Raw genomic sequence first — 22,413 nt, 5'->3', positions numbered from 1 at the left:
TAATCGCTGGAGGTGACTTAGACGCTGAGCTTATGTTTTTAGAAAAGGTACAGCGCTGAAGAAGCTTTCAGGGTGAAATGCAGCTGACGTGCGAGGAAGCCGTTCCATGAAAGTTCCCTGGTAACCTTAGATGTCAGCAATGCCAGGAGAACTTGGCGTACTGACTCTGAGAGGAGTTGTCCGGAAGGTGGAGCGGTGTGGGGGCATCGCGGCCAGGCTCTGTGATAAACGGGAACTCCAGGTACCATGGAGCTGGTACGCTGCACATTTGCGACCCTGGGCCAACGGTCCGTCATGCTTTTGACTAAATGCTGTCCTTTTGGTGAACTTTGCTCACTATAATATCATTCTAATACCAAAACACACCTCCATCCCAAAAGTTACCCGCCTCTAAGGTGCGGCCACCCCTCACTGGGCACGCGCTTTGAATTTTTCTAGCCTACATCTTTAAAAGCAAAGCGAGGAAATTTTACGCCAGCCATAATAAAGGGATGTATGACTAGAGTCACTCAAGCTCCACCTGAAAGATAAAGAATAGTATGAAATTTGTGAAGAGAAAGAGGGTGTCAGGGAAGATACCATCGCGTACCACTCTGACTTCTGGGACCAGTCGATGGGCTGAGCTTCTCTTACCCCGCGGTGGGATGCCTTTGGGTAAGATTGGAAACCTCTACAGAGTCACTTTAAATCTCTAACGTATTAGAGTTGCTTTGCTTCATAGTAGAGTTGCTTCATATTTGTTTAGCATACTTGTAGCCCAGCAGTGTACTCATATCCTCGGTATTTATGTGCGTCTTGTAACCAGCAATCTTATCACCGGTGACCCAAAGAACCTGTGTATCTGTCGCTTTAATAAATCGCACTATTCATTGATCTAGCCGTGATGGTTCTCACTGAACGTGAGCAGGCCGGGCATCTGCCAGATTAGTTACTGACAACAAATACTCTGATGAGTGGTTGCTTCTACAACCCTTAGAAAATAAACCGTCTGAGACTAAGACTGGACCTAGCCGCACCTAGACTCCTCTCGGAGGAGGATTTTAGAAAGCAAGGGGGTCCTGTCTGAACCTTGCCACTCCTCAGACTCCTACTATTAATGCAACAGTGGTGGTTTGGTGCAGGCTGCGGAGAAGGTAAAGGCCTGAGCCGTAGCCGGGCCCACGAACTCCTCTAGTTTCAATCTGTTCTCTAAAAACCCACGAAGCAGCAGACTGCCACCGTAGGGCATCAGTGCATATGAGCTTGGAACACCCATCACGTGATTGACACATCAAGAGCAGGTGCCTTGCCTAAGGATCATTTATCATTTATCAGGAAGAAAGCTGTGGGTACAAGGAGTCTCACGCATACCTTGTCCATCGCACGCGATTTGGCTACGAGCCAACCACTTTATCCCATAAATATGACAGCCTAAGTGAGCCACCTTTGAGCTCTCCTGGTTAGGCAGCGTGGATGTGTGGTGGTGATCTCCCCTTGAGCTGGGACACCTCTCAGGGTTGCCGCTCAAGGCAGAGAGACCTTTCACCAAGGGCAGAGATTTGGAAAGCAGCTGATATCACACAAAACCTTGTAGTATGATGACTTTGATTTTGTCCTGGTAACTTTGATTGTGTGTTGAATTGATGCTAATGAAATGTTACGTAAACTTTGCATGTACAATCCCTTAGACATAAAACGTTGTCCAAGTCTGAGACTAAGGTTGGACCTAGGCCACACCTAAGCTCCATCAGGAGTTTAGCCAGCAAGGGGTTCTGCTCTGAACCTCATGACTCAATGGGAGGGTCTTCCTTGCCCTTTTGCATCCATGGTCTCTCTGTGAATCATTTTAACTCCAGTGTAACTCATGTTTCCTTTATATGTTTCTTCCATGCAGTAATTAATAGAGTGAACTTGCCATCGAACTTTGTGAAGTCGCACTTTCACAATATCTTCTTAAAACCAATTTTGCTAATACCTTTGACGGTGATTCTTTAAGTCATCTAAAAAACTCCATTCACAACGCCCAGAGGTAACTCTCTTTTAATTATAAACTCAGTCTTGTATGTTACTGTAAATGTGGCTCTTGGGTTTTTTACAGCCTTTACTCATACGCAAATCCCAGCTCAAGTCCTATGGCAACCATAAGCACAATCTCCATGCTATTGCTAAATTTCTTTCCTGCAGCAACTCTGTCCCTGACTTCTGACCTTTGGACTATTGAGCTGGGGTTTGCCGGATTGTCTGTGGCATGCACGTGCCCCAGCCTTGCAGGGCTGGTGAAATAGGTACTGGCATCCTCTAGGAACTCTCTTTGCCTTTTGGCCCACATCCTTATTGACAGAGGTGGGGAACAATGGGTAAGGAACTGTATCTGGCAAAGTTTACCACAGTCCTAGAGCTGAAAGGAGAACTGAGGAGTCCTGGCTCCCAGCACCTGCTCCAACTCCCTAAATTCCCCTCCCCTCCCATAGCTCTCCCTTTGTTTCCTTCCCCTTCCCACAGCTCCCTAGACCGAGCTCATCAGAATTGTCATTGATCCATCTCTTTCGTGCCCAGCTTTCTTCACGCAGGGCTCTCAAAGACTAACCAAGTTTGGTTTTATAACCATTTCAATCATTCTCTAACTCCTGAAGTGACATCATGTATTGCCTTTCCAGGTATGGCTGGAGAGTCAATTGCAAGGGCAAAGACCCGACTTCCTGTGTCAAGGGTTGCTAAATCACTCCAGAAGCAGCAGCAGTTTCCTCCGGATCACCAATGGTGAAGAGTGAGGGTGTGTGGAGTGGAGGCTAGGGAAAAAAGGTGGCTGTGGGGAATTAAAAGCAGCATATTATTAAGGTAGAAAGGGTGCTGGCTATTGTTAACTCTACGAGGACTTTGCGGTACTGCAATGCAAGTAGAGAACTTAAAGGCTGACGACTTAGGAGAGACAAAGCTTAGCAGAAGGCCATTACAGGTGGAATTTCAGCCATTTAGTTGCATAATCCGCTCTCAAGATTTTGTTTTCCTGACTAAGAGGGCTTACCAACGATGAGGGTTTCTCTCTTTTTTGTCTCTTTCTCTCTTCTCCTTCGTCTCCCCCTTGCTCCCATCCTCGTTTCCTCCCTCCCTTACCTTCTTTCCTTCTTTTGTTCTTTCTTATCTGAGTGTAGAAATTAGGAAAATTAATGAATTAGTTATAAGACCTGCATAACTGCAGTTGCCTTATAACGAGGGCTGAGTCACTGACTGAGGTGGGCAGTACAGCCGGCTGACAGAGAGAGACAGCTATGCTGAAACGTGACCTCGCTCCTTAAATTTATGTGAGCATCTGCTCCCGGCTGCTGTGAGAGAGGGCACCGAAATGTATGGACTTCTGTCCTGAATACGGCTTTTCTTACCATCCTTTGAGGCACCAGACCAAACGCAGTCTACGGAAGATGCAGACAGCATCTCTGTGAGGAAGTAATGGATTGGAAAGCCAGTTAGGAGAGGGAAATGCTTTGCCATTTAGGTCACAAGTCCTTTTTCTAAGCGAAGGCTGAATCCAGGAACAGTACACGAATGGAAGGTGGCAATACCGAAACCGTGTTTGCTTCTGTGCTGGTTCTGGCTGAGAAGGGGTTAATTCTCTTCACTGCGGTGCCTGTGGTGGTCGGGGACCTTTCCAGCTTCCCGCGCTCTGCCGCGTCGGCGGGAGGCTGGGCGGGGCGGGGCCACGCCCGGGGCAGCTGACCCCGACTGGCCAATGGCATGTTCATTCCATACCATGTGACACCATGACCAGTATATTAAGGGCGGGGGGGCAGCTGCGGCTCGGGGAGGCGCGGCGTCGGGTCGGCGGGCAGCGAGCGGCGAGCGGCTGCGTCGCCTGTGGTTTGTTTCGGTGGTTCGTCCCCCCACCCCCCCGGGTTTCGCGCCTCTCGTTGTTTTCCTTTCTATTGCTTTGTTGTTGTTGTTGGTTTTATTTCAATTATTAAACTGTTCTTATCTCAACCCACGAGCGTTACCCTTCTGATTCTCTCCCCCATCCCACCGGTGGGGGAGTGAGCGAGCGACTGCGTGGGGCTGAGTTGCCGGCTAAACCACGACAGCAAGTGTAGAAAGATCTGGTTAAAATATTGTAAAAAATGATCAGCGAACATTCTTGCAATTCTTCTGTTTGGATTTACAAGGGGCCTGCTCAGACTCAAAGGATGATCATATCTCGTGAGGATGTTGGCAAACAGAAGGCTTAATGAAATGTATCAAGCACGCATGGGGCTGCTGTGGCGCCCTGTGCTCTCACGGAAGAGGATTTTTGTGCGCTTCTCAACACAGTTACAAAGACGTGGAGAAAACCATTTTCCTTCCAAATGTTTTTATTCCATACACGATAGAACACTACTTCTGCACTCCCCGGCCATTCTCTTACTTCATCCCTTCTCACTGACAAACTTGGTGTTTTCTAAACATTTCTGAATTCCAAAGAGGTTGGTTGTGCTCTTTCCCCACTCACTCCCTTTCGCTCAAATCTTTGGCTTTTGGTGGGAGAAGAGGCAAACACCTTCCCTGTAAAATTGATGTGATCGAAAAAGGGAACATAAGTCAGACTTTTTTTTTCCTTTTTTTTTTTTTTTTTTTGTCTGCGAAGGCATTCAGCATGCAACAAGGAATTGGATTTTAGGTGTTTCTGTATTGTTTATGACGATACAGATTTGTCCCACTGTTCTAACACTGGGGTTTGGGTGGATATCAAATAAACAAATCTCAGGGAAATTTAAAAAAGCAATTCTGTCTCCTCAGGACCACCTTGTCACAGCACACGGTGACCTACAGGGCCACCGCTTGCTAAAACAAATATGCTAACGCTGTGGTTGTGTGGCCTTGAGAAACCTGCATCTTTTTAAAAAATTGAAAGCCACTAGATACTGGCTTCTAGACCTTTCAGAAACATTCTCCTAGATTACAACACGGATAGGTGTTCTTTCTCGCCGAAGGTGCCTGGATTACTACTTGCAGATCACCGATATTTTGCACACGCCCATGAGTCAGTACGGACAGAAAGTAGTTTGTGTTCTCACATGGCTCAGCATAACAGGGCTTCTTCTCTGTGGCTTAACCGTCTTAATCACCTGGGTCCAGCAGACAGAAATTTTCATTCGGGGCGTTTATCTCTGCGCCTCAAAGAAACCTGTAGCATTGATGACGCAGATACTTGTCTTCTTGCACCTTAGGGAAGGCTGCTTCTTTACGGATGAATGTAAAGTACAGCTCCTGAGAAATACAGGTACGTGATTTTATTATAGTGAGAGGAAAGAAACGTGATCATTCCGTTCTATACATGTTTTTCCTTTTTAACTGACCCCATGTGAAAGAACCTGTAGGAAGCTGCCTTATCTTCCTCTATAAAGACGCTGTTCTGAACTTGGGTATTACCCCAAAAGCCCAAATACAATCAGGGGCAAGAAACGAGAACCTCACAACACAAGGTTTTTTTGCGGTAAAATTAGCTGAGCAAAATGCTATTTCTGACGGGCACTGCTGCGTTCTGGTAAAAAGCTGTTTATAAGCAGCGAGGTGCAGTTGCTTTTCTTCACTTTGCTCGCCGCATCATTTAAATTTTATCTCAGGTAAGTTGTGCAGTGTCTGTCGTACGTTACAGCTGTACTGCGGTTCTCGCTGTGCTACAGCCCCCGGCAGCTGAACAGCCCTTCCAGCGCAGCAACGCCAAGGCCTGCGCTGCGGTTGCCTGCGCCCGCGTCGGTCTTAAGGATTTAGATACTACCCAGCAGTAACAGAATGTCGGCCCCAAGCGCGTGGCCTCTTTCACGGCCACGCTTCCTAAGCAAGTGACGGTTCAGTGAGGATGATTCAAGTGAAACTGTGTAGCCTTTCCTTAAGAATGACTTAAAGCATCCTGTTTATTTCAAATCCAGTACATTTAAACCCATCAGCGTATACACACTTAACCAGATTTGCGGCAAGAACAGCTGAGAAGGAGGGATTTTTGTGAGATTTTGTTTTTTAACTTGGACAGGCCCTTCTTTCAGTGCTGGCAGGGTGCGCTTTCCCGGACTTCTTGGGGAAGTCGCTCAGCGCTGGTGAGGCTGCGCCTGGAGCGCAGCGTCCAGTGCTGTGATCCCCGTGTCCAGGACACGGACATACTGGAGACGGTCCAAGGGTGGGCCACGGCGATGATGAAGGGTCTGGAGCGTGAGGCTGAGAGAGCGGGGACTGTTCAGCCTGTTGAAGGCTCAGGGGGATCTCATCAACGTGCATGAACAGGAACTCCTGGTATGGAAGCAGAGGGAGCCACGCACTCTGCAGTGGTGCCCACCGACAGGCCAAGAGGCAATGGGCACAAATGAAAACACACGAAATCCCACCCGAACACAAGAAAACATACTTTCTGGTTTGTTTTGGGTTTTTTATTCTTTACTCTGAGGGTGGGTCAAACACTGGCACAGGCTGCCCAGAGAGGTTGTGGAGTCTCCATCCTTGGAGACAGTCAAAACCCAACTGGACATGGGCCTGGGACGTGGGCTCTGGGTGGCCCTGCTTGAGCAGGGGGCATGCACTGGGTGACCTCCAGAAGTCCCTTCCCAACTGAACCCTCTGTGAAATTATGTACAGCTACACACCAAAACGCCCCTGCTTCACTACAGACCCCGTCACCCACCCTCCGAATATAGTGCTGGACGGTACAAATCCTGTCACCAGGTGTGACGTCTACATGGCTCAGAGAGTGCTTCATGGCTGTAAACCGCCGTCTTATTTACCTGCGGGAAGATTAATACTGTGACATGCTGGACAAGTATTTGCTGTATTGAAAAAGACACCAAAGCTCCCCAACATGCCCCCAACCCCTTCCCCAGACCCAAAATCCAGGCCCAGAAAAGAGCATTGTTTTCCATTGCTCGGTGCCAGCCAGCGTTACGCATATTTGTTCATTCAGAGTCTCAGAAAGGCATTCCCGCCCGGCACGGATGGCATCTGCCAGAGCCCAGCGTTGGTAACTAACGTTACCCCGAAAGGCGGGTTCGTCCGCCTGGCGTGCAGAACACCAAACTCCACACAGGGCGGAGTCGTTTTATTTGATGAATTTTTGTGCAAAGATGGGTGCTAGGTGGTAACCCACAAAGCTGCACCCCACCCCGAGGAACTGCAAGGCATTTGTACAGTTAAATGTGTCAGTCACAGCTAATATTCACACGCCTCAACTAATAATTGGTTCATTGCTTTCTCGCCTCGATGTAAAGGTACAGCTCGCTTTTAATTCACCGCGCGTGCTCAGGGAGTAAGGGGCTTGCTTACTAGAGACAGGGGGCGGTTGCCGGCGTATGGGCCTGATTTTTACTGCTATATCGAGGGTAGCTCCCGTACAGGGCACTTTGCTTTAGTTCTTGTCAGCATCCCAATCAGTTGTTCTCCTTGACTATACACTTTATCGCCCCGTTCTCAGCGGCTTCTGCGCCGGGACGTTTGCTTCCATCAGTGTCTCAGCTCTCCTCAAGGCTAGAGTCGTAGAACAAGGGCTTCCCTGTCTCTCAGTTCCCGACTCCGGCCGCCAAAGTCTGTGTGCCGGGCTCACGGAGTTCACTCTTAGGGCTTACGGAAAATTCCCCAAATTCCGTCTTCTTCAGGATACCGCTAACGGCGCAGTCGAAGTAAGAGCGTTACTTAGGAAGGAAAGGGCTCATTTCCGAGGGCAGCGCCGTCGCCCCCCTTCCCTGGGCTGAGCCCCTCCCCAGAGCCGCGGCGCCCGCTGCGGCGCGCCCGCTTCCGGGCGGGGTCCTTCCGCGCAGCGGGCCGCCGAGTCCCGCCCGCCGGGTCCCGCCCGAGCGCGCCGGCGCGGGTCAGGCGAACGCCACCGGCAGCCCTAGCGGGGCCCTGCCGGGCGCTCCGCCCTTCCGGCGCGGGCGGCGGCCGAGGTCGGTGCTGCGCGCGGCGCGGCGCGGCGCGGCGCGGCGGGGAGGGGCCCGGCCCGGCCCGGCCGGAGCGGCGGCGCCGGAGCCCTGGGGCGGCGCGGGGGCTCCGGCGCGGGGGCTCCGGCTCGGCCGCTCCGCGCCCTGCGCTGCGCTGCGGTGGGCCCGGGTCGGGCAGTGCGGCCGAGCCCGCCTGGGTCGGGCCGGGCGCCGGGGGACCCCTGGTCAGCGGCGAGCTGGGGTTCGCCTCGGGCTCATCGGGGGTTTTCCTTCGCTCCGTCGGGAGGGCTCGGGCAGGCCGGGAAGGAGGGCGGGAACGTGCCCGCGGTCCGGGCAGGCGGAGGAAGATCCGTCTCCGAGCAGGCACGTGCTGCTGCGGCGTTGCCCGAAATGCTCCCGGGCTGGAAACCCGCCGAGCTGGCCCTGACCCACCCGGCTGGCATCTGCTCGAGGGCAGGAAGGCTCTGCAGAGGGACCTGGACAGGCTGGATCGACGGGCCGAGGCCAACTGGACGAGGTTTAACAAGGGCAAGTGCCCGGTCCTGCCCTTGGGTCACACCAACCCCAGGCAAGGCTCCAGGCTTGGGGCAGAGCGGCTGGAACGTGCCCGGCGGAGAAGGCGCTTGAGGTGCTGGAGCGTGTCCAGAGAAGGGCAACGGAGCTGGGGAAGGGTCTGGAGAGCAAGCGTGCTGGGGAGTGGCTGAGGGAGCTGGGGGGGCTTAGCCTGGAGAAGAGGAGGCTGAGGAAGAGAGACCTTATCGCTCTGTGCAGCTGCCCAAAAGGGGGCTGTAGTGAGGGGGGGGTAGCCCTCTTTCCCAGGTTACAAGCAATAGGACGAGAGGAAATGGCCTCAAGTTGTGCCAGGGGAGGTTTCGATTGGATAATAGGAGAAACGTCTTTACCGCAAGAGCGGTCAGGCATTGGAAGAGGCTGCCCAGAGAGGTGGGGGAGTCGCCATCCCTGGGGTATTTAAAAGACCTGTAGATGCGGTGCTTGGGGACGTGGTTTAAGTGGTGGCCTTGGCAGTGCTCGGTTAACGGTTGGACTTGATGATCTTAAAGCTCCTTTTGAACCTGAACTTATGTTTTATTGGTGCTTTTTAAAGGTCATGCCATGAAAGGGCGCACTAAGAAAACCTGATGCCCTGAGCACGTTACTTCTGGAGAAACGCTTGGCCTCTGCAGCTTTGTGTGGGACACTGAAAGGCAGTTGTGTGAGTATGAGCTAACTTCAGCACAGCTGTGCTTTTTTTAGGTGTGACAACCCTTATTCCCATGTTGAGTGTTAGGGTGTGGGTGCGAGCTCCCCAGCTGCTCCTCTCTTGCCCTGCCATCCCCCGTGACGTACAAAGGTTAGTTCCCCATGGTCCGTGGTGGGTCTTGGCATGTATTATCTGAGTATAAACCTGAAGACGGTCAGTTTAGCTCTAGAATTACTCTGAGACCTGGGAACAAAGTACTTGTTGCTTCTCTGTCTGCAAGGAGGCTGCAGCTGTATTTCCACGTGTCTCCCTTGAAGGCCACTGTCCTGAATGTGGGCGCAGCACTGCCCTGTTGTTCTTTGGGTTGATGAACACGGCAACTAGCAGCATCAGGCGGAGGCAGAGGTTACCAGATGTAGCCCCCAGTAATTGCATTGCAGTTCCAGGAGGCAGAAAGCGTCAATAGCTGCTTATGTCTGGAGGGGGGAAAAGCTGGCAGTCGTGTTTAGTGCCCGCAAGGCAGCTGGAGGCACTATTGCTTACGATTGTTGTTGCCGTGCGGAAAAGACATGGCTTAAAGTGCTGCATCGAGAAAGTAATGCTTATGGGTAGCAGAGGTAAACAATAGAGGAAGGGGAGATAGATATACGCGCGTATGAGAATTGCCTTCCTAGTGCAGCTGCTGGTGGTGGCAGCTTTGGCCCTTGCCGGTAAGTTTCGTTAAATGTTAGAGTTGTTACTTTTGAGACTCGTGGGGATTTGAGCGTTTGTCTGGGCGCTAAGGTAATAGCCGCTGATCTAGAGTGAATTGGTGCCTTACTACTTGCACATGTTTACCTTGGCATTGAGCTTGGTACTTTTAGAGCAGAAAATAGAGGGGAGGAGGGAAGTGTAGTAGCGTAGGCGTGTGTACTGCAGGTCGTGTCCGTGCGTGGTTTGCACATCCTGAGTGGTTGATGGGTTGGGAAGCATGTGATGCCCTGCAGGCTTTGTAAGGGTTAACTAAGGCATTTTCCTTGCTCTGGTTTGATGCTGCGCTTATCTGATGAAGGACTAAAATAATGCCCCGCTTAGGGACGCAGTCCGTTGGAGTCTTTGAGGGCAGGCAGTGTTTCCTGGGGCAGACAGCAGTGGATCTCGTGGGATGGCTGCACCGAATGGAGATGGACGAAGTTCTGGCATTCCTCAAACCCTGACAGCGCGAATGTGGTGGAATAAGTGCCGGCGCAGGTCCTGATCCTCGTCTTCTGTCGACCCTCAGCACGTCCAGGTAAAGGTAACAGGGTAGTTGTTGAGACAGCGCCTTTGAGTCAGTGATTGTGATGATTGCGGGCTTAGGAACCAGGTGCTGTTGGATACCAACGGCAAAAACTATTTTGGTGTGTTACTGAGGAAAAAAAACATAATGCAGCGGGCAAAGGTTTACGGTTCCTCTTCTCAAGAAGTTGTCGAATTTGGGAACGTCGTGCTTTTTCAGTTGCTTGACTGGTGATGTTGTCTGTATTCTTCACGAATTTTGCACAGTCTTCTCTAAATATGTCCTAGCTGCAGGCTTTACTGGAATTTGTAGGTAGTCACGTTTGGAGTTTACGAATGCTTCTTGGTGTATGTTGAGGTGAAAGATGCGTACGGCCAGAGGATGAGTAAAGGTTTGGATTTTATAGGTACTGGTACGGACAGAAATAATATTAGTGAGTATTAAAGTAATTGTGTAATGACGACATGACCTGTACGTTCACGTAATACCTATAGTTTTTGTGTGTAGTGTGTTTACACTTTAGTACTACACAAAAGAAAGGTTGTAGTCGGGTCTTATGTTCCTCACGTCTGCTTTTTTTTTTTTTGCCTCCGTATCACTCACAAATTATACCAGTCTGAGCACTGTATTTATTTGGTGGGTACTTTCCCGCTGAGAAGCAGCACTTAGTCTCAATCTTATTGTTCACCACAGCTATCTCCAGGGTAGCTGAAATTTCTCAGCATCTGCTCTGCCTGTTATATTTCTTCTCGAGTAAACTGTGGTGAAAAACAGTACCCGAAAGGCTCCAGTGCTTCCAGACAAGTGCTTGGTTGCTCGCGTAATGTGTTTCTAGTCCCATCTCAAGTAATGCCTTAACGGTGTTATCTTATTTATTTGTAGCGTCCCATTTTGGGAAGAAAGTGTGTTGGATTTCAAACCCTTGGGCAGGACAGGAGGAGGTGGCCTTCTCGGGTCAGTGATGAGTGTTGGCATGTATTATCTGATGTAAAGGTGATGTCTGTCACCACTTTAGCTCTAGAATTACTCTGAGACCTGGGAAACTCCAGTTTCCTTAGACTGTGACCGTGGCGCTTTTTCAACCTGGAATCAAATGCCTGTCACGTTCTAAGGCAGCGTAAGGAGAAGGGGGCGCAATTTGAGCTTCCTTCCGTTTACGCGCTAGGGAGGTATAGTTGTTAGTTTAATACTTGGATGTTACTAGGAGGTGCTCTCACGTTAACTGATCGCAGCTCTGGGTACTCAAAGCTGAACAGTGTTGGCAAATGCTGATGTAGAGGTTTGGTGGTAAATGTAACCCGCCTGTCTTAATGAGCATGCATATTCTTAATTCACAAACACGGTTTAGTCCCACCTACGCATCCAGAATGTTTGAAGGGTCATGTCACATCTTCCTTTGATCACAGTCAACAGTCACGTGTTCAGACTTGTTTTTTGAGGGGGGAAAAAAAGGTAGATAATATATTTGTGTGTTGGGCTTGTAGGTTCCATTTTGCATTTTTGTAAGACTTGAATTTTAGCTGGCGACTGTAAGATTCCAGCTGACTGTAGGGACGGAAAGTTAAAGTTGTTAGCGTTTTTCAGGGTTGGCCCGAGAATATTCCTTCATTTCAGCTGTTTCTTCTATTATGCTCTTTATAATAAATTCTCAACTACTGTTTTTACAGGTGACATGAGCTAGGAGAAAAAACATAAAGCCAGCTGGGGCCCAAGACCAGCACTGTTGTGTTCATAAGACATTGTGTCCCAGGAGCGAACTGGCTCACGTCAGTGCTACCTCAGAAATCTTTGTATTCGCTACTCAGACCTCGATTTTTCCTCACTGTGCAGTTTGCGTCTATTCGTAGAATGTCCTGAGCTGGAAGAGACCCACAAGGACCGTCAAGTCCAGCTCCCATCCCTGCACAGGACAAGCCCAAATTCACACCGTGCCTCCGAGGGCGTTGTTCAAGTGCTGCTTGAATATCGCCAGGCTTGGTGCCGTGGCGGCCTCCCTGGGGAGCCTGTTCCGGGGCTCCACCACCCTCTGGGGGAAGAACCAGTTCTTCTCCTTAACTATACACTTTATTGCCCAGTTCTCTGCGGCTTCTGAGGTGGGATGTTTGCTTTGATCAGTCTCTTAGCTCTCCTCAAGGAAATAGTGGTAAAACAAGTGCTTCTCTATCTCTCAGTTCCCGACTCTGGCCATCAAATTCTGTTTTGCCAAGCTCACGTAGTTCGTTCTTGTGGCTCAGCGGAGAATTCCAAAACGACCATTTTCTTCAGGATATCACTACATTGATGTTACGGAGTTTTGTTCCTGATTTTGGTGACACTGCGGCAGCCGGGCAGATGGCAGGCCCGGGTTGCGGGTCGAGCAACAAGCCTTGGGCCAGCTCTTCGGGGCTCCCAGGCTTCGGAGCTCCTCCCTCACTGTCCCGGTAGTGGGGCCGCAGGAGCGGAGGGAACAATTTGGCCTAGCACCTTCCCGGCACCCAGGCTGTTGCCAAGTTTCTGTCGAACGGGTGTCGAGAGCCTGTGTGACTGGCCTGTCGGAAACCCCGTTCCTCAGCCCGTGCGCGTCCCCGTTCTAGATCTCGCTGCTCTCTGTTGGGGGTCCTTCTGTGTCACATTGGTTACTGTCGACGGGGAAGTTTTGAGCGTTTCGCCCCTCGTTATTCTGTTCTGCCCTTGCCAATTTGAGCTCCCTGACCCGTGTTCCCTTCTGACGGACCACCGCCTCTGGGCTTCCCAGAAAGGCTGTCTGGTTCCGCAGCCCTTGGGGTGCTGCCATCGTGGGCTCCACCATCTAACGCTAAGGCTAGGCTCTTCGCTCCCACAGGCGCTGCCTTTTGCAACCCTTTGTTTCTCCGTCCTGCAGTTGCTGTCATGGACATGGCATCCTGGGGTATAGCGCCTTCTCCATCAAGGATGTCCCAGTCAGCCATGTTCTCTGTTGACTCGGAAAGCCCATCTGGAGCATTCCAGGGACAGGAACCGCTCCCACAGGAGCCCCCTTCCAGAGCTGGATGAGGGAAGCCCGTCCCTACCCAGAGGATCACGCCCAATGCCGCCCTGACCCGTGAGTGTGAGAGCTGCCCAGCCTGCCGCAAGCCCCTCAGGCACCCTTTGCTGCCAGGGCCCTCCTGTCATCAACGGCACTGGCAGCTCTGCTGCCTGGATGGCCCGCTGCGCTGGCGGGTCCATGGGCCCAGGCAAGCCTGGGGCTGCCCAGGGGGAAGTGGGCGCCTTGTGCTCCCCTGCTAAAGCGGCTGGCATGGCTGTGTAGCTGGAGCCCCGCACTGCCCCAGCACGGCTTGGCCCTGCACCGGCGTGGGGCTCCCAGCGGGCAGTGAGGTGGGACTTGGCAGGGCCGTGCTCCATACAGCCTGTGACCCCGTGCTGCCAGGCTGGGAGCCTGGTACGGGCCGTGCTGCCCAGAGCCCTCAGCGCAGCCTGTGCCCCTCTGCTCCTGGGCCCTCCAGGCCACTGCAAGACAAGGAAGGAGGACGCTCACACTGCCATTTCAAATGAGGGAAGCGGAGGCAGAACCAGCAGGGGCAAGAAAACAAACAGTCCTTGCTAACCAGATGTACCGCTGGGCGCCTGACAGCACATTCCGGTCTACTGGCCCTTTTTCTTCTTGGCCCGCGAAAGGGTTCCGAGAGGAGAACCGCTGCTGGAAGCGGCTGTCTCGTGGGGCAAGAGCAAAGCCCCCTTTCCAGCACCCTTTCTGGTTTCCCGGGGGTGCCCAGGAGAGATGGAACCCTGCCCGGCAGGCCAGGCCAGGCAGCCGCCTGGCACGGGAGCGTGGCAGGGTTCAGCGCGCCCACAGGCACGGGCTCCCAGCGCCTGGGACGGCAGCAGCCGCTCTGCCCCTCCTGGCTCAGCCCTGGGGAGCCCCAGTGTGACGTCAGAGCCACCACTGTGAGCTCAGAGCTGGCCACCCGCACAGCCCTGTGGCGCGTGGGGCAGGAGCCCACAGATGTGTGTGGCTGTTGCCCGGGCAGGTGCGCTCCTGCTGAGAGGCGGCAGGCACGTGGCTGCTACTGGAGCTGGTTTTGCCTGGGCAGGCCACGCTTGCTGGGGCTGAGGGGGAAGAGCTGAGCGGGGAGCCTGCCTTGGCCCAGAGATGGCGAGGAGAAAGGCCCCCCAGGGAAGACACCAAGGGGCCTCCAAAGGCTCCGTTGGGATTAATGCCAGACAAGAGCTGGCAGGGGAGGCAGCGGGGCCGAGCTGCTGCCAGGCCAGCGGGTACGAAGTGGGCTGCTCCTGCCTGGGGCGTCAGGTTCGGGCGGAGTAGCAGGGCCGTGGCCCAATGTAGTCAGTGGCGTCAGAAGCCAGTGTGCAGCAGGGGCCTTTGGGGAGGGGGTAGCCTTGTGCTGCAGGGGTCAGAGCCCACCCTGATTTGCAGGGAGATTTTGCTGCACATCAGGCCAGCCCCTGGGACCTGACACTGCCCCCCCCTTGGGATGCTGAGGCGGGGTCCTGCCTGGCTGTGGTGGGGCAGCTGTGCGGGGAGGAGAGGGGTCGGGAGAACGCCAGTGACCAGGGAGGAGGGGTGTGGCCCATGGTGGGGGACGGCCCACGGTGGGGGACAGCAGCCTGTGCCCTCTCCCCAGACGGCCACCGAGAGGTGTCTGCGAAGGGGCAGTTGGTGCCAGGGAGCAGGGAGTGACGGGCTCAGAATAGGGCTGTCCTGCTGGGTGGGCTGGGGCAGCCCGTCCTCTGACAAGGGCCTCTGCTCAGGCTGCTCCTGCCCGCCTCGGCTCCCGTGGCGTGGCGATGGTGGGCAACCAGCATTTGTCTTTTTCCTCCCACAGGAACCCGTGCGTGGAGGTGGAGCTGGTGACGGTCCCTTCCACCTCGGCTCCCTGCTCTGCCACGCAAGGGCCTGCCAAGTGGCGCAACAAGGCCACAGGAATTGCAAGTAAGCTCAGCACTGCTGCTTGCTGTGAAGTCCCCTGGGGTGAACTTGGAGAGCTGCGCTGTGCCAGAGCTCTGGCCAAATGTCACGAGAGGCAGGAGAAGTGCAGGCTGCCCCAGGGAGGGAGGGAGTGCGTAGGACTGGGTGCCCGCCTTCCCGCAGGGAGCTCAAACACGTGTGGCTGGGCATCCTAGAGAAGAGACCTCAAGAGACAGGCCTAACTTTTCTCTTGCTTTTTTGCCCAGGGGCGGTCCTCAGCCTGGCTTGGCATCCGGCAGGTGCCCTTGTCTCCCTGTGGAGACATCTGCTGAGCACACGCATCTTTGCCAGGTACGTACTACCTGTTTCTGCTGTGGTGGGGGGCGGGGGGAGAAGGGGGATGTCCCTTCCCCCAAGCAAGGGGGAGAGCAGAGGGTGTTCCCCACCCAGCAGCCCGGGGCTCCCGCTCGTGCGCCAAAGTTTGTGCGGTGCCCGTTCTCGGGGAGAGCCAAGAGCAAAGCCCCTTGGCAGCCCCACTCCCAGGCGTTTGCCGGAGCCCCAGAACCCTCCCGGAGATGTAGTAGGACAAACCGCCGTGTAGCCAGAAGCTCAGGAGCACAGCCAAGCCTCCGCAGGGCAAGGGTCTTCCCCAGCTCTGGCAAGAGACCACACAGGTCTGGAAGGAAAGCCAGACAAGGCCCCTGCGCTTCCCAGCTGTGCGGAGAAACACCCCTAAGAGCAATCTGTGTGACTGCAAGTGAGAACAGGCCTGCTCTCTCAGCCAAGAGAGAGCAAGGTCCACACCAGAAGAACTACTGAAAAGCAGTCCTCATTTGCTCAACCCCTCTACTTCCCTGCATGATTTTCATTCCCTTTCGGAAGGTGCTCCTGGAGCCCTTCGTTTGGGGAAGATCTGCCGGCAGCGTTGAATGGTGTGGAAAGGCGTGCAAAGCAATGGCTTTAGGGCCTGAGGAGGGAAATCCACGGGTGAGGGGGTTTGCCCAAGACTTGCAGTACTGACACCCAAAGGACTCTCTTCTAGGCAAAAGATGGGCCCGCAGAGCAAGAGGTTCCTGAAAGTCTTCTTCCTGTGGCTCCCAGTGGCTCTGGGTGAGTTTTCATGAGCAAACACAGCCTGGCTGTGCTGGATGCCAGCTTTCCTTTTGGGCCAGTATGTGTGAAACGCCCGTGGTGCGGGTGCGTCCTGAGGAGGTCCTTGACTGGCACTGGCGTTTGGACTACCGGTAAGACTGGTAGCCTCCCAGCCGTGCTGCTGCTCTGGCCACTGGGCCAAATGGCTTGCTTAGTCTGCAAGTCTGCGAGAGAAGGGCGTAGCTCTTTCCAAGCCTGAGCTGGGGATTCCCAGACGGGAGGGGCCGTGCAGGGGGACCCATGGAGAGGTACCTCTCCTAGCCCATGCAGCCCAGCCTCGGTGCTCACCGAAGCAGTGAGGGGAAATGGGGAGTAGCTCTGGGGCACCGAGCACACCTGAAGGCCACGGCTACGCAGTCCCCTCAAGCCTGGGCTGATGGCTCCCGGTCAGAGGCGCGTCCTCTCTCTGCACCCCACGTTCCCCACCTCCTCAGCTCACCTGCTGCCCAGCCCCAGGGCACCAGGCAGGCGACAACGCAGCTGCAGGGGGATGGCTAGCAACTCCGCTAAAATAACCGTCTCTCGGTGATGTGAATTGCAGCTGGTGCTTCCTGCGCGACCTCGCTGCCGGTGTGGACAACGCAGGCAAAGGGACTGATAGAGGTCAGTGACTCGTTGCTGGCAGTGGCTGGAGGAATCACAGGCTGTGCTGCTGCCACGCAGGCTGACCCAAAGAAGCGGCAGCTTGTGCCTTCCTAGGGAAGCCTCTCCTGGGAAGCCGCGGCAACTCTGGTAGCAGATGCTCTAATGGAGCATTTTTCCCTCCCAGGAGCTGACACGTGTGTCGTCGGCAAACCTGAAGATGCTGTGGTAAGAGAGGTTTCCTGAGCTGGAACTGGTTCTGTGCAGAAGCGTCAGCCGACCTCGTGCTACCTGCACTCACTTTCCTAATAGCCAGGGCTCCCGTACTTCCCTCCTGCCTTTGCCTTTTGCTCAGCCTGGTGCGGAAGGGAAGCACTGGCAAAGCAGGGAAAGCACACGTGTCTCTCTCTCCTCTTGCTGAGCTCAGACGCTCCCCAGAGGCAATGGGCCGCTCTCTGACCAGATCGGCTTTCCTGTCGTGCAGGAACTTGCCTGTTTTGGCGGCGGAGGAAACCCAAAAGACACGCTTTCTGCTGGAGGAGGTGGCTCGGCTGAGGGCACAGATCCGCAGTTTGAAGGTGATCCTGCATTTTGGGGAGGGAGGCTTGGCTGGGCAGAACCCCTGAGAACATTTTCTTCAGGGTTCTTGGTGGGGTCAGACTGCTGACTGCAGCAACCCAGCCTTTGCCCCAGCAGCTTGCTGGGTGAGCTTCTGCACTGCACAGGCCCCTCTCCAGCCCCAGCAAAATGAGGCTGCATCCTCTCAGAGGACTCCTGAGAGCCTTTCCTAGGTGCGCTGGTGCCTCTGGCTCCTCTGAGCAGGCTCCTGAGGCGGTGGTGGCACCCAGGCACACGTACAGTGCCAGCCATGGCTTACAGGGCCTGAGCCTCTCCCCCTCCTGACTTGGAGAGCACAGAGGGTGTGGACGGTGGTGTGGGGACCCACATCAGCACACCTTGGGGTCATGGCCATGGCCATGGCCACAGATAATCTTCCTAGTCCTCACGGCTCACGCCAGCAGCAGAGAGTCTTGCAGCTCTGTGGACAAGGCTTGCCTTGCCTTGCCTTCCTGACACTGACCCTTTGCCTCTGCGGGCGCTAGGAGCCACGCTGCACTGCCTGCTGATGTGGTCCTTTTCTGTGTTGATTTCTGGCGTTCCCAGGAAGCTCAGGAAGTGAACCAGGCAGCGTCCAAGAAGGCTTTGGGTGCCTACGTCGAGATGTCTGACTGGGCCCTGGAAAGCTCTGGTATGGACACAAGCAGCCCAGTCCTTGTCCTGCGCTTGCCTCTAGCACTCCCCAAAGGAGCCCGTGCTCCAGGCGCTGCTCTCCAAAATGGGGCAGCTTAAATCCTTCACGGGGTCCAAGAGCAAGGCTGTGGCAGAGTGGGTCGCTCAGACTCCCTCCCAGTCAAGCCCTCGGCCTCCACACAGGTGCCCCTGGCGCTGCCCCCGCACGTCTTCCTGTGCTGATGGAGGGGCTCTGCTCCTCTGCGCTGCATTTGCAAAGGGAATGGCTGGGCCGTCCTTTGCTGCTCATGCTCCAAGCCCTCAGCTTTGGTCTGCTGTCATGCTCGTGGGCGCCTGCAGGCTCCCAGAGCCCTCAGACCTTCTCCTCGTGGTGCTGTGAGAGAAGCACTCACCAGGGATGGGGCTGCCGTCATTGCTCTGTGCAGCTGGGCACCCCCCCGCCCCCAGCGTGGTGATGAGGACAGGACTGACAGACGTGGAGCTGGACGGCGGCGTCACAAATACTCCTGAGCACCAGCTCCCTTCTAGTCTGCGGCCTCTAGCAGTCATCTGCTCTCCCTTCCTTACAGGTGCCACCATTGACAGGCAGAGAACTTCCGAGACCTACGACTGCCAAGAGAATTGGGGCTGCAGGGTTTTATGGTTCTTCCGCGCTGCCAAGCCTCCTGAGACTATTTTGCAGGTATCGTAGCAGAAATCTTCAGGGAAGGTGTCCTTCCTTCCTGAGAAGTTGGGGACTGACCTCAGGGGCTCTCCCCTCAGGCCAGTGGTACTGGTCAAGCCCACCGTGCTGCTCAGGTTCCGGACACCAAAGCTCTCACACAGGGCTGGGCTTGCTAGAGATCCGTGGTTCCCCTGGCGAGGTGAACAGAGGTGAACTGCTGCATCTTGCCCACAGTCCTCTGCCACAGCTGGGTGAAAGCCTTCCTCCCTGGCGACCCTGGTTCCACACTCACCCCTAACGGTGCCTTTTTGCGGGCGGAAGGTGGCGGGTGCCCTGCAGAGCCGCTGGGCAGGGACGTGTTTCTGCGCGGGCCTGACTAGGATGCTTTCGTAACCACTCTTCTCCTCTGCTCCCTAATACTGAGACCCCCTTTGTCAGGCAGGGCAGGGGGCCTCCTACTTCTGTCCAGTTCCTCACAGGCGCCTCATTTTCAAGCTGAAATAGGCCCCACAGACATGCTGGCGCCTATGCTTCGAGCTACATGGGCAGTGGTGTTGGCCCCAGTGCTCTCTCACACTTCATTGCTGTCGCGTTCTGGTTGCAGGCGGATGTTTCCCCAGGAAACTGCTGGCCTTTCCAAGGGCATCAGGGCCAGGTGGTCATCAGGTTGCCAGCACGAGTCCATCTGACTGCCGTCACTGTGCAGCACATCTCCAAAGACGTGTCTCCATCTGGGACCGTCATCAGTGCCCCCAGAGACGTCGCTGTCTTTGTAAGTCTCTGCTGGGCGCTTCTGGCGGGCATCTGACCCTGGGGCAAAGCCAGGACAGGGCCCTGCTTGCTTTTGTGCATCTTCTGGGGTTTGTGTCCTGATCTCTCGCGAGCACTGCAGTGCCCTCGCGGGACGCTTCAGGGGCTCGAGAGGTTTCATCCCTCTTAAGGTTTGTTCTGGCCAAGCACCTCTGGGTTCTTGACCAAATCTCAAAGCGGAGACTGAGCTCCACCATACCCGGTGCTAGGCTGCTGCTCGAGCCCCAGGAGAGGGTGGGTGGATAACAGGGCTGAGCCAGCGCGTACCTTGCCTCTCTGTCGGGATGAGTCTGAGCGGCTCTCCTTGTGCTTTGCCCCTGAGGGAGTGGATGCGGACGGAGAAGAGGAAACTCTCCTTGGGACGTTCACGTACAACGTGGCAAAAGAGGCTATTCAGACCTTCCCTCTGAAGGTACGCTCCACGCACGGGGACGAGATGCCAGGGAGCACAGCAGGTTTGCCTGCAAGTCCATGGAGGAAGGGCACGCATGCTTTCTTTTCTCCCTGGGCAGAGGGGCCCGGGCCGCCGTCATGAGAGAGAGACCTGCGGGCTTGGGAGGGCTGAGTAGCACGCGGTGGTGGTAGCAAGAGGGTAGCAAGGGCAGGGTCAGGCCCGTAGGAGCACGAGTCCCGAGAGATCCCTGGCTGCGCCCGGTGCCTTCAGCAGAGGCAGCTGCACGTGCGCCCACTCCACGCAAGCAGCGTCTGTGCCGTGGAGAAACAGGGCGGCCTGGTGGCGAGAGGCGTCGGGCAGCACCGTCGCTCCATGCTGCGGCCTGCTGGCAGGCTGGACAGTGTCCTCTCCTCCCACCATAGCACGCCCCTTCTCCCGCGGCGCTCTCACGCCTGCCAGGGGGAGAGCAGGCACAGCAGGCAGCGGGAGCTCGGCGGGGTTGCACACCAGGTGCCCCACGCGCAGGAGCGCCTCCCCGGCCTCCCTGTCAGCACAGAGCAAGCAGCAGCGGGAAGGGGCAGAGGGAAGGGAGACCGAGCCCCAGCCGGGCCGGCATGCAAAGACGGGGTGATTGCACTGCCGCTCTTAACACCCCCGTTTCCTTTTCCCACTCTTCTTCACAGAACGCGCCGCTTCCCAGAGCCTTTCCGTCTATCAAACTTCTTGTGAAGAGCAACTGGGGAAACCCAGCGTACACCTGCATTTATCGAGTGCAGGTTCATGGGAAGATGGCGCAACCGGAAAGCCCCAGGTGAAACCAGAGAGAAAAAAAAAGTCAAACATGAGAAAGAAGAAGAAGGGGAGGAAGAACAAATAAATCTAAAAGATGTGGCAATTGAGATGGCTGTAGAACTGTAGAAGATTTGTCTCCAAAGTGGGGTGCTCAAGACGTTCCACGCTGCGGGAGGGGAATTCGGGAGCGTGTGGAAAATGTTACAACTTCTATGCAATTTTTTTCTTAAAAACGAGGAAGATAGGAAGCATTCCCAAGACTGAATCTAGAGAGGGGAGGCCCAGCCTGTCAGCGCTCCTCCCGCCGCCCCTGGGGGCTCCGCAAGTGGCCCCAGCCCAGGGCAGGCCGAAGGGCCCGGCTTCAGTTCACAAGAGGGCGACTGGCCCCGCCCGCCGGCCCGCGCGGGCTCTGCAGGAGCTCCCCCAGGCGCCCGCCCACCCTCTTCCCGGCTTCTCAGCCAATGGCGCCCGCCAGGCGGGGACAGGCAGGGCCCCCCGCCAACCACCGCAGCGCCCCTTCTCTGGCCCCGCCCCGCTGCGGCCGCGTGCCGACGGACGAGCACGTTGCTACGGGCGCGCCCGGAGCGCCAGCCAGGGCCCCGGGTTCGAGTCCCGCCGCTGGGTTCGAGGCCCGGCGAGAGGTCAAGGAATGAGGCGCTTGCTGGCGTGAATGCCTCACGTACCAGCCAAAGGGCTGCCCGCGCAGGAGGGGAAAGGTTGTTTAATTGGAAATTGTAGTTATAATTTGGTTTTAAGTACCGGTGCTTGTAATAGTTGTTTTGGTCAGTTATTAAGAGAAGAAGAACTTTGCCAAGGATGTTTTCTTGTTGGGGGGGTCCGAGTCCCCTGCCTGGTTTGGAAAGGGCTTCGAGTCCCCGAAGTTGACCAAGCGGGTTAGAGTCCCACTGAATGGGGTTTGAGTCCCCAGTTTGGCTACTTGTCTTGACCGGTCTCTGAATTTTGGCGTGGTTATCAGAATATGGATTTATTTTTGCATGTTCGGATCAGATAGTTGTTTTGGAAGTCACATTTAATATGGGTGGGGAATCGTCTAAAGGCAAGGTCTTAAAGAAGTCACCTCTAGGGCGTTGACTGAAGCATTGGAAGGGGGGTGGGGGTGGGTTCGATCCCCTCACAAGGAAGCAGTTAACTGAGCATTGTAATCATTGGTCGCCGATCTGTACTTTGAAATATAATACTATAATACTACTATATTAAAATAATATATATTATAATGCAATAATACCATAGTGCAGTCGATGATGTTTTGCAAAAGAGAAGGAAAATGGGATGAGATCCCATACGTGGGTTTGTTTTTCACGTTGCAGAGCAGCGGTTGGAAAAGGGGAAAAGATCGCGGATCGATTACTAAGGATGCAAATGTTTTGGCCTTAGAACAATGTTGGGACAAACCACCCAAATGATGTTGTTCTGCATGTAGTACTGGTAAAAGGAGGTGTAAAATACAAGGAGCTGGTGGAAGAGGAAGATGATGTAGGATGATTAGTGGCTCCGGGACAGGGAAGTCTACAGGGAGGTAACGATCAGTGTGGAAACAC

At 54.7% G+C, this 22,413-nt stretch overlaps 1 protein-coding gene, 2 long non-coding RNA genes and 2 other non-coding genes across 10 annotated transcripts; 4 read left to right on the top strand and 1 right to left on the bottom strand.

The window, feature by feature from the left end:
• Nucleotides 1-5,831: 5,831 nt before the first annotated feature.
• LOC142067368 (uncharacterized) lies at nucleotides 5,832-7,850 on the bottom strand. Its single transcript, XR_012664013.1, has 2 exons — nucleotides 7,255-7,850; nucleotides 5,832-6,719 (listed from the first exon to the last, which is right to left on the bottom strand). It is a non-coding gene; the product is annotated as an uncharacterized LOC142067368 (long non-coding RNA).
• Nucleotides 7,851-7,948: 98 nt separating this feature from the next.
• On the top strand, nucleotides 7,949-15,252 carry LOC142067367 (uncharacterized). Of its 6 annotated transcripts, XR_012664010.1 has the most exons (5): nucleotides 7,951-8,433; nucleotides 8,971-9,078; nucleotides 10,141-10,336; nucleotides 13,185-13,385; nucleotides 15,127-15,252. It is a non-coding gene; the product is annotated as an uncharacterized LOC142067367 (long non-coding RNA). The 6 variants fall into 6 exon arrangements; XR_012664009.1 differs by lacking the exon at nucleotides 13,185-13,385 and having other exon boundaries at nucleotides 7,959-8,433; nucleotides 15,127-15,251; XR_012664012.1 differs by lacking the exons at nucleotides 13,185-13,385; nucleotides 15,127-15,252 and adding an exon at nucleotides 11,207-12,809 and having other exon boundaries at nucleotides 7,959-8,433.
• Nucleotides 9,230-9,312, top strand: LOC142067424 (small nucleolar RNA SNORD45). The gene has a single exon (XR_012664036.1). It is a non-coding gene; the product is annotated as a small nucleolar RNA SNORD45 (small nucleolar RNA).
• Nucleotides 11,278-11,362, top strand: LOC142067439 (small nucleolar RNA SNORD45). Its single transcript, XR_012664051.1, has one exon. It is a non-coding gene; the product is annotated as a small nucleolar RNA SNORD45 (small nucleolar RNA).
• Nucleotides 15,253-15,478: 226 nt separating the features above from the next.
• Nucleotides 15,479-22,089, top strand: LOC142067365 (SUN domain-containing protein 5-like). Its single transcript, XM_075115933.1, has 10 exons — nucleotides 15,479-15,560; nucleotides 16,252-16,319; nucleotides 16,903-16,964; nucleotides 17,131-17,171; nucleotides 17,428-17,521; nucleotides 18,108-18,192; nucleotides 18,764-18,876; nucleotides 19,463-19,630; nucleotides 19,991-20,080; nucleotides 20,746-22,089. Exons 2-10 carry the CDS (start codon nucleotides 16,259-16,261, stop codon nucleotides 20,875-20,877), a joined length of 846 nt encoding a protein of 281 aa, XP_074972034.1. The 5' UTR covers nucleotides 15,479-15,560; nucleotides 16,252-16,258; the 3' UTR covers nucleotides 20,878-22,089.
• The last annotated feature ends 324 nt before the right edge of the window (nucleotides 22,090-22,413 follow it).

Source organism: Phalacrocorax aristotelis, chromosome 21 (assembly GCF_949628215.1).
Source record: "Phalacrocorax aristotelis chromosome 21, bGulAri2.1, whole genome shotgun sequence".
NCBI lineage: Eukaryota > Metazoa > Chordata > Aves > Suliformes > Phalacrocoracidae > Phalacrocorax > Phalacrocorax aristotelis.
Note: the sequence above shows the minus strand (reverse complement) of the source record. Positions and strands in the feature narration are given on the sequence as shown.

Excerpts from the sequence above, each read along its gene's own strand:
- LOC142067365 (XM_075115933.1), top strand. The coding sequence starts at position 16,259 with ATGGGCCCGCAGAGCAAGAGGTTCCTGAAAGTCTTCTTCCTGTGGCTC. Across the intron at positions 16,965-17,130 it reads AGGCAAAGGGACTGATAGAG|GAGCTGACACGTGTGTCGTC; the intron begins GTCAGTGACTCG and ends TTTCCCTCCCAG. Across the intron at positions 19,631-19,990 it reads CCAGAGACGTCGCTGTCTTT|GGAGTGGATGCGGACGGAGA; the intron begins GTAAGTCTCTGC and ends TTTGCCCCTGAG.